This window comes from Globicephala melas, chromosome 16 (assembly GCF_963455315.2).
Source record: "Globicephala melas chromosome 16, mGloMel1.2, whole genome shotgun sequence".
Classification (NCBI taxonomy): domain Eukaryota; kingdom Metazoa; phylum Chordata; class Mammalia; order Artiodactyla; family Delphinidae; genus Globicephala; species Globicephala melas.
In genome coordinates this window covers 61527799-61543274 of record NC_083329.1, presented here as the reverse complement: position 1 = coordinate 61543274, position 15476 = coordinate 61527799, and the positions used below count along the sequence as shown (strand labels likewise).

The following is a 15476-nucleotide window of genomic DNA, read 5'->3' as shown; positions in this document are numbered from 1 at the left end:
CCGCCCTCCTTCCTGGTCCCTTCCTCTCAGGAAAGCGGCAGCCAGCGCGGTGTCCGGCAGAGGGCGCTGCGGAGCCTGGAGCGATACTTCTACCTGGTCCTGTTTAACTACTATCTCCATGAGCAGGTGGGGTAGGGGGATGAGCGGACCCATCCCCCTTTCTCCTGGGGCCCCTCCAGACTCCCCACCCAGTGACTGGCATGGGGTTGATGGGGACCCCTGTGGAGCCGGGGAGGGGAGTGGGGACATGTGTGTTGGTTCCAGAGGAAGGTGGGTTTGGGGGAGGCAAGGAGAGACCCAGATAGAGGGATGGTCCCCGAGCAGGTCAGGCAAAGGGAGGCCCCACGTCTCTTTCCTGTGGGCCCATCTCTGTACCCTTAGCCAGGGCATCGGGGCCTGGAGGGATCTCGCTTCGGATATCCTGGTCCCCTCTCTCCAGCCCCTCATCCCTGCCCTGGGCCGTGATGGGTATCTCTTGGGGTCCCCCGACCAGAGGGCAGGCAGGGAGAGTTTGGGATGGCCATGTGACCCTGAACTCCCGTCTCTCCCTGCCTCGGGCTGCAGTACCCGTTGGCTTTTGCCCTCAGTTTCAGCCGCTGGCTGTGTGCCCGTCCCGAACTGTACCGCCTGCCTGTGACACTAAGCTCAGCGGGGCCTGTGGCCCCTGGGGACCTCATCACCACCGGCTCCCTGGTGAGTGTGCCTGGCTGGCTGGGGAAGTGGGCGTGGGTGTGGGCTGGCCCCGGGGTTGATTACAGCCTTGGTTCCTGTGGGGTTGGGCTAAGCATTGGCCTCACAGGAAGCAAAGGGTGGATGGCCCGTGCGGTGATGGGATTCTCCTGTGAACAAAATGGGGCCATTCTCAGGCCCTAAGAAGCATTTGCAGCTCTAGCTACGTTCCAGTACCCACTCCTCATTCTCAACGCCAAGCGCTCTGGGCTGGGAGTCAGGAGGCCTGGTTCTGGTATCTTTGCCACCAGCCTCTCATCTTTGAGCCTCAGCTTCCTAATCTGGAGAGTGGGCACCATTGCACTTGCCCTTGCCAGGGTGGTTATGAGGCTCCAAGTGTGCAAAAGTGCTTTCTGAACTGTCAAGTGCTGGTCTCACCCCCCGCTCCCCATGCCCACCTGGGGCCAGGTTCTGAACCTCAGTCGGCCGCTGAGGGTCCCAGGCTTGCTTCTCTCCCAACAGGGGGCAGATGACCTCGTCTCCCCGGACGCACTCAGCACCGTCAGAGAGATGGACGTGGCCAACTTTCGGCGGGTGCCCCGTTTGCCCATCTATGGCACGGCCCAGCCCAGTGCCAAGGTGACCAGCCAGGGGGCCCACGTGTGGGGTGAGGAGAAGGGGGTTTGAGCTCTTTCACTGACGGCCATCTGTCCCCCCAGGCCCTGGGGAGTATCTTGGCCTACTTGACCGACACTAAGAGGAAGCTGCAGCAGGTCGTGTGGGTCAACCTGAGAGAGGAGGCTGTGCTGGAGTGTGACGGGCGCACCCACAGCCTGCGGTGGCCTGGGCCCCCCACGGCCCCTAGCCAGGTGGAGGTGAGGCCCTCCTGCCTTGTACGCACCCCTGCCTTGGAGGCCTTCTGGGGACTTGGCCTGAAAGGGTCTTCAGAAGCTTCTGTGCTCCTTTTGTACAGATGAAGAAACTGAGGCCCCGAGAGGAGCGGTCTCAGGGAGTGGCTGACTCAGGACTCCCTTGCAGCCCCGGGTCTGGTTATAAACCTTGAGGCTTGAGAAGGGGGAGGGATGGGCCCGGAAGCCAGGACTATCCTGGCTGCAGAGGTGCTGGTCTTTCAGGGCTGGCCTGGGGGCTGCCGCGTGGCCTGAGCCCTCCGTCCCACCCTCCCCTAGAACCTGGAGACCCAGCTGAAGGCCCACCTGAGCATGCCTCCCGCAGGCACCCAGGGCCCGCGGACCCGCAGGTTCCAGACATGCCTCACGACGCAGGAGGTCTTCAGCCAGCACCGCGGGACCTGCCCCGGCCTTACCTACCACCGCGTCCCCATGCCAGACTTCTGTGCCCCCCGCGAGGAGGTGAGGGGGCTGCGTGGCTGAGGCCTCTGGGGAGGAAGAGGATGCCCCCCCCGCCTCCCTCGGGCCTGGGCCTTGGCTGTGGGCACAGCTCCCCAGAGGGACTAAGAGCTTGTTCTGCAGGGTTTCAGGTCGGCCTAGGTGGTTTATTCACATGCCTGCCGAGCTTCGTGTTTGCGTGCGCGCGCGTGCCTGTTTGTGTGTGTATTATGTGTTGTAGGTACGTGTGGGGTGGGTGAGCATGTCTGTGTGTGTTCAGAGTGGGTGTGGTTGTGGAGAGTGTGTGTGGTGTGTCTGTGTCTATGGAGGCTGTGCTGTGCCACTTGTCTTTGCTGGGGGACGCATGGAGAGCGTGTCTGGTGGGGAGCTGTGTGGTGTGTGTGTAGGGGGTTTGTGGAGGAGGGTGCTGGGGAATGCTGTGTGTGACTGAGGGAGTTCTGTGTGCATGTGGTATCTGTAGGTTTATGCCTGTGAATGTCTGTACGGTCTGTGGGTCTTTAAGGTTTGTGTGGTGTGTGTGCCTGGCCTGTGTTGTGTGGGGGTCACTGTGTGCCTGTGTGATGTGTCAGTTCTTTGGGTGATGCGCCTGTGTCTGTCTGTGAGACGGGTGGTGACGGGGCTTGTATGGCCCCCTCACTTTGCTCTGTGGGTCTGGCTGCCCGTAGTTTGTTGCCCTCTGGTGGTCTCACGCTGCAGTGATTGGCTGAGGTTGGGACTGCCCTCAAACTGGGATCTGGGTTGGGTCCACCTCAGGTGGGCAGTAGGGCGGTGGGGGGGGGGGTCCACGTGCAGCCCGGGGGCGCAGCACATAGGAGTGTGCTTGTTCTACCTGGCAGATGGTGGGCACCAGGAACCTCAGGTGTGTGCCCGTGTCTGCTCATACGTCCAGTGCCTGGTTACATGGGAGTGTGGCTGTTTACGTGCACGTGGTCTTGTGTGTACTGCAGTGAGCTGAGTGTATGTGCATACAAGGTTGTGAGCCTGACACAGCCAGGCTCCGGGCAAACACTCCCAGGACAGCTGCCAGGGTTGCCATTTGGAGGGATGGGCCATCTTGGGAGTCTGTGCAGCTGGGAGTACCCACTGACTCAGACCTCGGTCTCCCTGTGCAGGATTTTGACCGGCTGCTGGGGACCCTGCAGGCTGCCCTCGCCAAGGACCCGGGTTCCGGCTTCGTGTTCAGCTGCCTCAGCGGCCAGGGCCGGACCACGACCGCCATGGTGGTGGCCGTGCTTGCCTTCTGGCACATCCGAGTATGTGTGGCCTCCTGTGTGAGGACAGGGCTCTGCCCAGGCAGGGTGGGCATTTGGTCCCTGGGGACCCTGGCTGTGGCAGGAAGGTGTGGTCCCAGAGCCCCCTCTCATCAGCCCTGGGCAGACGGTGCGTGGGCTGGCAGACCCCTGGCACGGGCTCCAGCTGTGGGCAGAGCTGGGGGAGGGTGCGGTCTGGTAGCCATGCTTCCGGTCCCAGCAGCTGTCCTCCCTTAGGGCTTCCCCGAGGTGGGCGAGGAGGAGCTCGTGAGCGTGCCCGATGCCAAGTTCACCAAGGGCGAGTTTGAGGTGAGCACGCCCCGTGGGGTCCCCAGGGGACACCTGGGGGAGGGGAGGGGTGAGTCTTGCTGGCAGGTTGGGGGGAGATCTTCAAAGCTCCTCCTAAGGCCATTACCTTATTCTACCTCATCGTATCAGTCCTTCCCTGTCCCCATTTCACAGATGAGCAAACAGGGCACAGGGTAGCTTGGCTCTGGGCCCTGGCAGATGGTGTTTGGAGAAGAGGGGGCGGATCCCCTCCACTCCTCCTGGCCCTGCTGCTGGGCTCCTGGCCACCATCTTGTCTGGGTAACACTGACGACCACCTCACGGGCACCTGGGACCCAGCTGCGGTTGGTGACCCTGGTGCCGGGCCCCGGACCACCCCACCCCACCCCCATTTCAATTCAGGGCACTGGATGGACAGTGCTAACGTCTCACATTTAGCCATCCATGTATTGCACCTCATGTGCCTCATGTCATGTTCCCTGACACCCTGTAAGTAGGTGGCAGTGTCCCCGTCTTACACATGGGGCAAGTGGAACTCAGAGTTGGCACGTGGCTGCCCGGTGTCGGTGTTGTGGTCGGCTCCTGCCTACCTGGCCGGCCTGGCCAGTGCCCCTTCCCTGCCCTCCCTACTGTCCTGACACCCTGGCCTCCATGCAGCTCCTCAAACTCACCAAGTGCTTTCAGCTTCTGGGCCTTTGCATGTGCTTTTCCCTTGCCCTGGACCACTTCTCTCTTCCTTCTTCTGGCTGATTCACTGATTCTTTTCTTTTTAATTTCTTATTGTGGTAAAACGTACATAACACAAAATTTACCATTTTAACCATTTTTCAGTGTACAGCTCTGTGGCATTAAGTACATTCACATTATTGTGCAACCATCACCACCATCTCCAGAACTTTTTCCTTAGGCCAAATTGACCCTATCCATTAAACACTAACTGCCCATCTCCCCTCGCCCACCCCCTGGCAGCCACCATTCCACTTTCTATCTCTATGAATTTGACTATTTTACATACCTCATGTGAGGAGAATCATACAGTATTTGTCCTTTTGTGACTGGCTTATTGCACTTAGCATCATAGCATCCAGTTTCATCCGTGGTGTAGCATGTGTCACAATTTGCATTTTTAAAAGGCTGAGTAGCATTCCGTTGTAAGTATCGACCACATTTTGTTTATCCATTCATCTGTCCGTGGGCACTTACGTTGTCTTCACCTTTGGGCTACTGTGAATCACGCTGCTGTGAACATGGGTGTACACATATCTGTTTGAGTCTTTGCTTTCAATTCCAGAAGTGGAATCACTGGATCAACTGGTAATTCACTGTTTAAATTTTGAGGAACTGCCATATTGTTTTCCACAGCAGCTGCACGATATACATTCCTGCCAGCAAAGCACAAGGGTTCCAGTTCCTCCACATTCTTGCCAACACTTGTTGTTTTCTGTTTTTTTTTTTTTTTTTTTTTTTTTTGATAATAGCCTTCCTAGTAGGTATGAAGTGACCTGGTGTGGTGTTGATTTGAATTTCCCCACCGACTAGTGATGTTGAACATTGTTTCATTTGTTTTATGGCCATTTTTGTATCTTTCTTGGAGAAATTCCTATCTGAATTCTTTGCCCATTTTTGATTTGGGTTGTTTTGTTATTGTTGAGTTGTAGGAACTCTTTATATATTCTGGATATCAATCCCTTGTTAGATATGTGGTAGTTCGGTGGGTTGCCTTTTTACTCTATTGATAGTGTCCTTTCATGCAAAAATTTTTAATTTTGATGAAAATCAATTTGTCTGTTTTTCTTGTTTCCTGTGCTTTTGGTGTCATATCCAAGAAGTCATTGCTAAATGCAATGTTATGAAGCTTTTCTTGTAAGAATTTTATGGTTTTAGCTCTTACATTGAGGTCTTTGATCCATTTTGAATTAATTTTATTTTTTTAGTTTAATTTTTTTATATAGCAGGTTCTTATTAGTTATCCATTTTATACATATTAGTGTATATATGTCAATCCCAATCTCCCAATTAATCACACCACCACCCCACCGCCACCACTTTCCCCCCTTGGTGTGTCCATACGTTTGTTCTCTCCATCTGTGTCTCTATGTCTGCCCTGCAAACCGGTTCATCTGTGCCATTTTTCTAGGTTCCACATATATGTGTTAATATTACAATATTTGTTTTTCTCTTTCTGACTTACTTCACTCTGTATGACAGTCTCTAGATCCATCCACGTCTCTACAAATGACCCAATTTCGGTCCTTTCTATGGCTGAGTAATATTCCATTGAATATATGTACCACATCTTCTTTATCCATTTGTCTGTCGGTGGGCATTTAGGTTGCTTCCATGACCTGGCTATTGTAAATAGTGCTGCAGTGAACATTGGGGTGCATGTGTCTTTTTCTTTTTTTTTTTTTATTTGCAGTATGTGGGCCTCTCCTGTTGTGGAGCACAGGCTCTGGACACGCAGGATCAGCGGCCATGGCTCATGGGCCCAGCCGCTCCATGGCATGTGGGATCTTCCTGGACCAGGGCACGAACCCATGTCCCCTGCATCAGCAGGCGGACTCTCAACCACTGCGCCACCAGGGAAGCCCCCATGTGTCTTTTTGAATTATGGTTTTCTCTGGGTATATGCCCAGTGGTGGGATTGCTAGGTCATATGTTAATTCTATTTTTAGTTTTTTAAGGAACCTCCATACTGTTCTCCATAGCGGCGGTATCAATTTACATTCCCACCAACAGTGCAAGAGGGTTCCCTTTTGTTCACACCCTCTCCAGCATTTATTGTTTGTAGATTTTCTGATGTTGCCCATTCTAACTGGTGTGAGGTGATACCTCATTGTAGTTTTGATTTGCATTTCTCTAATAATTAGTGATGTTGAGCAGCTTTTCATGTGCTTCTTGGCCACCTGTATGTCTTCTTTGGAGAAATGTCTATTTAGGTCTTCTGCCCATTTTTGGATTGGGTTGTTTGTTTTCTTAATATTGAGCTGCGTGAGCTATTTATATATTTTGGAGATTAATCCTTTGTCTGTTGATTCATTTGCAAATATTTTCTCCCATTCTGAGGGTTGTCTTTTCATCTTGTTTGCAGTTTCCGTTGCTTTGCAAAAGCTTTTAAGTTTCATTAGGTCCCATTTGTTTATTTTTGTTTTTATTTCCGTTACTCTAGGAGGTGGATCAAAAAAGATCTTGCTGTGATTTATGTCACAGAGTGTTCTTACTGTGTTTTCCTCTAAGACTTTTATAGTGTTCAGTCTTAACATTTAGGTCCATTTTGAGTTTATTTTTGTGTATGGTATTAGGGAGTGTTCTAATTTCATTCTTTTACATGTAGCTGTCCAGTTTTCCCAGCACCAGTTATTGAAGAGACTGTCTTTTCTCCATGGTACATCCTTGCCTCCTTTGTCATAGATTAGTTGATCATAGGTGCATGGATTTATCTCTGGGCTTTCTATCCCATTCCATTGATCTATAGTTCTGTTTTTGTGCCATACCATTATTGTCTTGATTAGTGTAGCTTTGTAGTATAGTCTGAAGTCAGGGAGTCTGATTCCTCCAGCTCCGTTTTTTTCCCTCAAGACTGCTTTGGCTATTTGGGGTCTTTTGTGTCTCCATACAGATTTTAAGATTTTTTGTTCTAGTTCTGTAAACAAATGCCATTGGTAATTTGACAGGGATTGCATTGAATCTATAGATTGCTTTGGGTAGTATAGTCATTTTCACAATATTGACTCTTCCAATCCAGAAACATGGTATATCTCTCCCTCTATTTGTATCATCTTTAATTTCTTTCATCAGTGTCTTATAGTTTTCTGCATACAGGTCTTTTGTTTCCTTAGGTAGGTTTACTTCTAGGTATTCTTTTCCTTTTGCTGCAACGGTATATGAGAGTGTTTCTTTAATTTCTCTTTCAGATTTTTCATCATTAGTGTACAGGAATGCACGAGATTTCTGTGTGTTAATTTTGTATCCTGCAACCTTACCAAATTCATTGATTGGGTCTAGTAGTTTTCTGGTGGCATCTTTAGGATTCTCTATGTATAGTATCATGTCATCTGCAAACAGTGACAGTTTTACTTCTTCTTTTCCACTTGTATTCCTTTTGTTTCTTTTTCTTCTCTGATTGCCATGGCTAGGATTTCTAAAACTATGTTGAGTAATAGCGGCGAGAATGGACATCCTTGTCTTGTTCCTGATCTTAGAGGAGATGCTTTCAGGTTTTCACCATTGAGAATGATGTTTGCTGTGGGTTTGTCGTATATGGCCTTTATTATGTTGAGGTAGGTTCCCTCTATGCCCACTTTCTGGAGAGCTTTTATCGTAAATGAGTGTTGAATTTTGTCAAAAGCTTTTTCTGCATCTACTGAGATGATCATATGGTTTTTATTCTTCAGTTTGTTAATATGGTGTATCACATTGATTTGTGTATATTGAAGAGTCCTTGCATCCCTGGGATAAATCCCACTTGATCATGGTGTATGATCCTTTTAATATGTTGTTGGATTCTGTTTGCTAGTATTTTGTTGAGGATTTTTGCGTCTATATTCATCAGTGATATTGGTCTGTAATTTTTTTGTATTATCTTTGTCTGGTTTTGGTATCAGGGTGATGGTGGCCTCATAGAATGAGTTTGGGAGTGTTCCTTCCTCTGCAGTTTTTTGAAAGAGTTTGAGAAGGACGGGTGTTAGCGCTTCTCTAAATGTTTGACAGAATTCGCCTGTGAAGCTATCTGGTCCTGGGCTCTTGTTTGTTGGAAGATTTTTAATCACAGTTTCAATTTCAGTGTTTGTGATTGGCCTGTTCATATTTTCTGTCTCTTCCTGGTTCAGTCTCAGAACGTTGTGCTTTTCTAAGAATTTGCCCATTTCTTCCAGGTTGTCCATTTTGTTGGCATAGAGTCGCTTGTAGTAGTCTCTTAGGATGCTTTGTATTTCTCTGGTGTCTGTTTTAACTTCTCCTATTTCATTTCTAATTTTATTGATTTGAGTCCTCTCCCTCCTTTTCTTGATGAGTCTGGCTAATGGTTTATCAATTTTGTTTATCTTCTCAAAGAACCAGCTTTTAGTTTTATTGATCTTTGCTATTGTTTTCTTTGTTTCTATTTCATTTATTTCTGTTCTGATCTTTATGATTTCTTTCCTTCTACTAACTTTGAGTTTTATTTGTTCTTCTTTCTCTAGTTCCTTTAGGTGTAAGGTTAGATTGTTTATTTGAGATTTTTCTTGTTTCTTTTTCCCTCTTAGAAGTGCTTTTGCTGCATCCCATAGGTCCCGTAGGTTTTGGATCATCATGTTTTCGTTGTAATTTGTCTCTAGGTGTTTTTTGATTTCCTGTTTGATTTCTTCAGTGATCCTATTTAGTAATGTATTGTTTAGCCTCTATGTGTTTGTGTTTTTTATGTTTTTTTCCCTGTAATTGATTTCTAATCTCATAGCATTGTGGTCAGAAAAGATGCTTGATATGATTTCAATTTTCTTAAATTTACTGAGGCTTGATTTGTGACCCAAGATGTGATCTATCTTGGAGAATGTTCCATGTGCCCTTGAGAAGAAAGTGTAATCTGTTTTTGGATGGAATGTCCTATAAATATCAATTAAATCTATCTGGTCTGTTGTGTCATTTAAAGCTTGTGTTTCCTTATTAATTTTCTGTTTGGATGATCTGTCCATTGGTGTAAGTGAGGTGTTAAAGTCCCCCACTATTATTGTGTTACTGTCGATTTCCTCTTTTAGAGCTGTTAACAGTTGCCTTATGTATTGAGGTGCTCCTATGTTGGGTGCATATATATTTATAATTGTTATATCTTCTTCTTGGATTGATCCCTTGATCATTATGTAGTGTCCTTCCTTGCCTCTTGTAACGTTATTTTTTTTAAAGTCTTTTATCTGATATGAGTATTGCTACTCCAGCTCTCTTTTGATTTCCATTTGCATGGAATATCTTTTTCCATCCTCTCACTTTCAGTGTGTATGTGTCCCTAGGTCTGAAGTGGGTCTCTTGTAGACAGTATATATATGGGTCATGTTTTTGTATCCATTCAGTGAGCCTGTGGCTTTTGGTTGGACATTTAATCCATTCACGTTTAAGGTAATTATCGATATGTATGTTCCTATTACCATTTTCTTAATTGTTTTGGGTTTGTTTTTTTTTTTTTTGTGGTACGTGGGCCTCTCACCTCTGTGGCCTCTCCTGTTGTGGGGCACAGGCTCCGGATGCGCAGGCTCAGCGGCCGTGGCTCACGGGCCCAGCCTCTCCGCGGCATGTGGGATCCTCCCAGACCGGGGCATGAACCCGCGTCCCCTGCATCGGCAGGCGGACTCTCAACCACTGCGCCACCAGGGAAGCCCATTGGGTTTGTTTTTGTAGGTCCTTTTCTTCTCCGTGTTTCCCACTTAGAGAAGTTCCTTTAGCATTTGTTGTAGAGCTGGTTTGGTGGTGCTGAATTCTCTTAGCTTTTGCTTATCTGTAAAGTTTTTGATTTCTCCATTGAATCTGAATGAGATCCTTGCCGGGTAGAGTAATCTTGTTTGTAGGTTCTTCCCTTTCATCACTTTAAATGTGTCATGCCACTCCCTTCTGGCTTGTAGAGTTTCTGCTGAGAAATCAGCTGTTAACCTTATGGGAGTTCCCTTGTATGTTATTTGTCTTTTTCCCTTGCTCCTTTCAATAATTTTTCTTTATCTTTAATTTTTGTCAGTTTGATTACTACTGTGTGTCTCCGCGTGTTTCTCGGTGTGTTTCTCCTTATCCTGCCTGGGACTCTCTGTGCTTTGTGGATTTGGGTGGCTATTTCCTTTCCCATGTTAGGCACGTTTTTGACTATAATCTCTTCAAATATTTTCTCAGGTCCTTTCTCTCTCTCTTCTCTTCCTGGGACCCCTATAATGCGAATATTGTTGTGTTTAATGTCTTAGAGGTCTCTTAGGCTGTCTTCATTTCTTTTGATTCTTTTTTCTTTATTCTGTTCCACGGCAGTGAATTCCACCATTCTGTCTTCCAGGTCCCTTGTCCGTTCTTCTGCCTCAGTTATTCTGCTATTGATTCCTTCTAGTGTATTTTTCATTTCAGTTATTGTATTTTCATCTCTGTTTGTTTGTTCTTTAATTCTTCTAGGTCTTTGTTAAACATTTCTTGCATCTTCTTGATCTTTGCCTCCGTTCTTTTTCCGAGGTCCTGGATCATCTTCACTATCATTATTCTGAATACTTTTTCTGGAAGGTTGCCTATCTCCACTTCATTTAGTTGTTTTTCTGGGGTTTTATCTTGTTCCTTCATCTGGTATGCAGCCCTCTGCCTTTTGTTCTTGTCTATCTTTCTGTCTGAATTAATTTTTGTATATGGTATAAGGTAAGGGTCCAAGTTCATTCTTTTGCATGTGGATATCCAGTTTTCCCAGCACCATTTGTTGAAAAGAATGTCCCTTCCCCATCGAATGGTTTTGCAAAAATCATTTGACTGTATACACGAGGGTTTATTTCCAAGTCTACACGTCGGTCCCTCAGATGTGATAGTTAGAACTCTCTCTACTCACACCCAGTCCTGTGCCAGGAGCTCTGTGTGTGCTCCCTTCTTCACCCTTCACAGCTCCCAAGGGTTAGGTGCCCTTACTACTCCCAGTTGATAGATGAGGAAACTGAGGTGCTGGGAACCAAGCTCATCACCCCAGAACCACGTCAGAGAGGTGATGGGGTCAGGGCACAAGCCAGGTAGTTGACCTCTGAATCTGTGTTCTAAAGTTACATCATGTGACCCAAGGATGCCCCTGTATCCCCATCCTTAGCCACCCCAAGACATGCTCATGTCTAGACCAGCTTCCTTTGTAATTATTTCAGGCCTGTGGAGCCCACAGTCCAGTGGGGAACATTCAATAGACTGTGAAGAGTGCTGAAATAGACATTGGTTCTGAGCGCCAAAGGTGCAGCTGGGGGAGCCCAAGAGGGCTTCGTGGAGGAGGTGACATTTGAGTGCATTTTAGAAAGATGAGTGAGTCTCCTGGGGCTGGGGGGAGGGATAGTGTGCAGAGGGGATCAGACGTGCAAAGGAGGGAGTCTGGAAGGGGCAGGACCTGTGGAAGGCTGCAGTTGGCCAGAATGGAAGGAGGCAGGGCTGAGGTGGGGGCCCTGACTGTGAGGACCCTGGAAGACCACACTGTGTGTTTGACCTTAACCTTGGGGCCAGCAGAGAAGTAGGGGAGGTCGTGATCAGATTCTCATTCTGGAGGCCAGTGTGTGGAGGAGGGTGTGGAGAGGAGAGCCTGGGGCCTGAGTGAGGCGGGGGCCGCCTGGTGAACAAGAGTCCAGTCACTATTGGCTGGTCTTGGGGGCCACTGGTTGTGAGGCAAAGAGGGAGGACACCCAGGATGACCTCAGGTTTCTGGCTGGTGCTGGTGACAGCGAAGGAGATGAAGAATTCAAGGGGAGGAGCAATTTAGGGGGAGAGGCTAGGAGTTTGGTTTGTTGCATTTGAAAAAGCTGTAGCCCTCTGCCTGGGGAACTGCCCCTGGGCCATCCTGGGGACCTACCTGTGGTCACACTCCTCTCAAATGAGATGTCCGACCCAGAGCTTGGGATCCGGGTGTGGCCTGAGCCGGATTAGCCGAGGGTCCTCCCAGGTGATGGATCCTCTTTTCCCACTGGGCTGTAGCTCCACCCCTGCCGGTGTGCCGGCCCTGGGCCAGTTCCTTCTGAGAAACGCAGGGGTGAGGGAGCACCCTGCCTGCCACGATCCCGCTAGGGCCCAGTTGTGGAGATGGGTCAGATTGAGAGAAGAGCTGAGTTGGGTAGGGTTTTGGTCTCTTCTTCTTTTAGCATCGTCTGCGGGGCACCTCCTAGGTGGAAAAGCTATTGCTCTCGGGGATTAGGGAGCTTCTTGTCTGGTGGGGAGCAGATGTGAACAAGTGGGGACACAGATGGGTGGGTTGGATGAGTAGGTGGAGGTCGACTTCGGGGCTGTGAAAGGACCGAGCGGGCTGTTGGGGTGACTGAGGGGGCTCCAGGAAGGCGTTGGAGCCCTGGGGGGGTGGGTTATGAGGGAGGCTGGGAGGCAGGTGGGGTCAGGCACTGGGGGACCTTGTAGACGTGGGGAAGCTTTCGGTTTTTATGTTGAGTGCCAGGGAGCCAGGAAGAGACTGAAGCCCAGGAATTACACAAACAGGACGTGCTCACACTTACACTTTCCTATGGCCTCTCTGGCTACCAGCGAGGAGAAGGAGGGGCTGCTGCAGTGGGGGTGGGAGGTGCTGGAGGCTTGGGTTGGTGCTGGCGCAGGGGTTGCAGGGTAGGCACATCCAGAGGGGGGTCCGCAGGGGTGTGGTCGGGAGGGTGACTGTGGGGAGAAGCCCTGCCCTGCGGAGTGATCTTAACGGGCCTCAGTTTCCCCAAGTAAAGGGGGGCTTACTTCAGATGAGCGGTGTCCACACTGGGTTCCCCAGAGCTGGGTGTTTCCGAGGTGTCTGGGGGCTGCTGCCGGGTGGAGGGAGAGCCAGCGAGGGCCCAGCTTAGGCCTGTCCTGTATCCCCGCCTCGCCCCGCCAGCCCCAGTTACATGACAGCTATCTGTTTTATGGGTTAGAGTCCTGGATAAGGCTTCGTTTGAAGCAAGCTTCCTGCTGCTTAAAAAATAAGCACCTCTGGAGCTCTGGCCTCAGAAATACGGAGGAATGCCCTTGTTCCCTGCCCCCATCTGAGAAGCAAGGAGTGGTCAGGGCCTGGGCCTTGAGGCCAGTGCGGCCCTTGGTGTGGGTGAACCTGTTGCCGGGGCTAGAGGGCCCCCCCCCACCTTGGTCTTCTCTCTGCTCATTCCCCTCCTCTGGTCCCAGGTGGTGATGAAGGTGGTGCAGCTGCTGCCTGATGGGCACCGCGTGAAGAAGGAGGTGGACGCGGCCCTGGACACGGTCAGTGAGACCATGACGCCCATGCACTACCACCTGCGGGAGATCATCATCTGCACCTACCGCCAGGTGAGCCTCGGCCCTGGCCCGGGTGCCATCCCCACGTGCACAGCCCAGGAGGCAGCCACCGTGGGTGTGAGGGCTGGGGGCCCCACGGGACCCGCAGGGGCTCTCGGTTGCTTCTTTACCTTCTGGAAGCGGAGGTGATCCCTGACATGGAAGTACGGCCAGCCCCGGCTCGTCCCGGCTGCGCTCTAGAGCGCTCGGTGGGGTGTGTGCGGGGGTGAGGTTCAGGGTATTTAGCAGCTGCTGCGGCTCTGGGACCCGTCAAGGATGTGACCGGTCAGAGGCGCACCCTGTCCTAGATCCCTGTGGTGCCAGGCATTCACTCTCCGGCTTCTGGGCCCTGGGGGCCCTGGGGACCCTGGGCAAGAGGCAGGTTGGTAGATGGGTCCTGGAGAGTGGCCGTTTAATATCCGACGGGGAAGCCGTTCAGTGTTTTCACAGCTGATGCTGCCTGAGGGACCGGGCATTCAATAATACAAACCGAAAGTTTTCTAAAGAAGTCCAGATTTCATATAAACATTCAGAGTTTTAGCCTATCTAGAAAAAATGTGCCCTGCAGTCGGCTGTGGTTCCCCGTGCTCTGTCACATGGGGCCCAGCTGGTGCGGCCATGTAACCCGCCGGGCTGCTCTGGGCATCAGACTCTGTGGCCTCTGGCCTCTGTGTGGAGCACGCTGACCTGTTCTTGTTCTTCTCTGGCCCAGTGAACTTGCTTGGCTGCTGGAGAAGAAGAGGGTGCTGGAGTGGGAGGGAGCAGCTGTGGGGGGAGCCGAGGAGACTGAGCCTGAAGTGAGGGAGCACCCCTCTGGGTGCCGACCTTGTGCTCTCTGCTGTGGGCAGCAGTCCCCAAGGTCAGCTTCTGCCTGTGGCCCCTGCAGGGAAGAGGCAACTCCAAGCCAGCCCCACGCGCAGCCTGCATCTGGCACATGTGAATGGCTGATCCAGGCCAACCTTTGCTTAGGGTCATCGATCAGACCATGGTTGGGAAAAAGGGTGTTGGGCTAGAGACAGGCCATCTGGGGTCAGGCTGTGCCCAAGGTTAGAGGTCACTTGGAAGGGCCGCCAAATTTGGGGCGGGGAAAGGGGTTAAGGAGTTTCAGAAAATGGACTTTGCTGAGCTTTGGAAGATGGGCTCATTTTCCCCAGGGCCAGCAGCTCCATTGTATATCCCCTTTGGAGTTGCCTGTGGGTGTCACTCATGGTGGTCTCGTATTCTGCCACCAGGTGGCAGCAGTGAACTGAGAGCCTGAGCTCCTCCTTTCAGGACACCCTGAGAGGGCGGAGAACTGACGCTTCCATTTCTCTCTGTAGCTGGAGACCCAAGTAGTTGAAAAAGGATGCCTAGCCCTGCTTCAGAGCACCCATAGGCCCTCTCCCCACACTGACCACACTCTGTCAGAGTCCCCTTCTCCACAGCCCCTTCCTTCCGGCCCTGCTAGCTCTTCACTGCCTTTAGGCGATTTAGGGACCGCCCCCGCCAAAGGTGATAGGCTCTTCCCTCCTCTGAGCTCTGCAGCCTTGGAACACTGTGGGGCACACCGAGGGTGCAGCAGGGAGCATCATGGGGACGTGAGCCTTGGGAAGAGAGGAGAGGTCCCACAGAGCTGGCCGTGAACAATCCCGAGGTAATGAGAGCCAGGCGAAGGCACTTCAGGCGAGAGGGAGCGCCTGGGCGAAGGCCAGGAGGCTGAAAGGTGCGAAGCGAGTTCAGAAGCAGTGAAGGTGCTTCGGTGCCCGCGAACACAGTTGTGTTGGAAGTTGTCAGAGATGAGGCTGGGTGGGTGAGTTAGCTGTACTCTGCTGGCAGCGGGAGGGAAGGGTGGTGTGGTTGGGGCTATGTTCAGCTGTAGATGCTCTGGCTGCCTTTGGGGTGTGGGGTGTTTTAATGGAAGCAGAGCCAGCGGAGGACACTCGCCCCCTCCCCCCCAGGCCAGCCCCCTCATCTCCGT

General features: G+C 50.8%; 1 protein-coding gene across 7 annotated transcripts in view; it reads left to right on the top strand.

The window, feature by feature from the left end:
- Window positions 1-15476, top strand: part of PALD1 (phosphatase domain containing paladin 1) — a 99066-nt gene that overhangs the window by 48821 nt on the left and 34769 nt on the right. For 6 of the 7 annotated variants that reach the window (XM_060286034.2, XM_030862497.2, XM_030862496.3 and 3 more), the window contains exons 11-18: window positions 31-126; window positions 565-693; window positions 1192-1308; window positions 1389-1544; window positions 1857-2039; window positions 3149-3289; window positions 3524-3595; window positions 13391-13531. In XM_060286034.2, the coding sequence (XP_060142017.1) occupies window positions 31-126; window positions 565-693; window positions 1192-1308; window positions 1389-1544; window positions 1857-2039; window positions 3149-3289; window positions 3524-3595; window positions 13391-13531 (1035 nt within the window). Of the gene's footprint in view, window positions 1-30; window positions 127-564; window positions 694-1191; window positions 1309-1388; window positions 1545-1856; window positions 2040-3148; window positions 3290-3523; window positions 3596-5993; window positions 9736-13390; window positions 13532-15476 lie in introns of those variants that run through there. The other variant, XM_060286035.2, reaches the window with a different exon arrangement.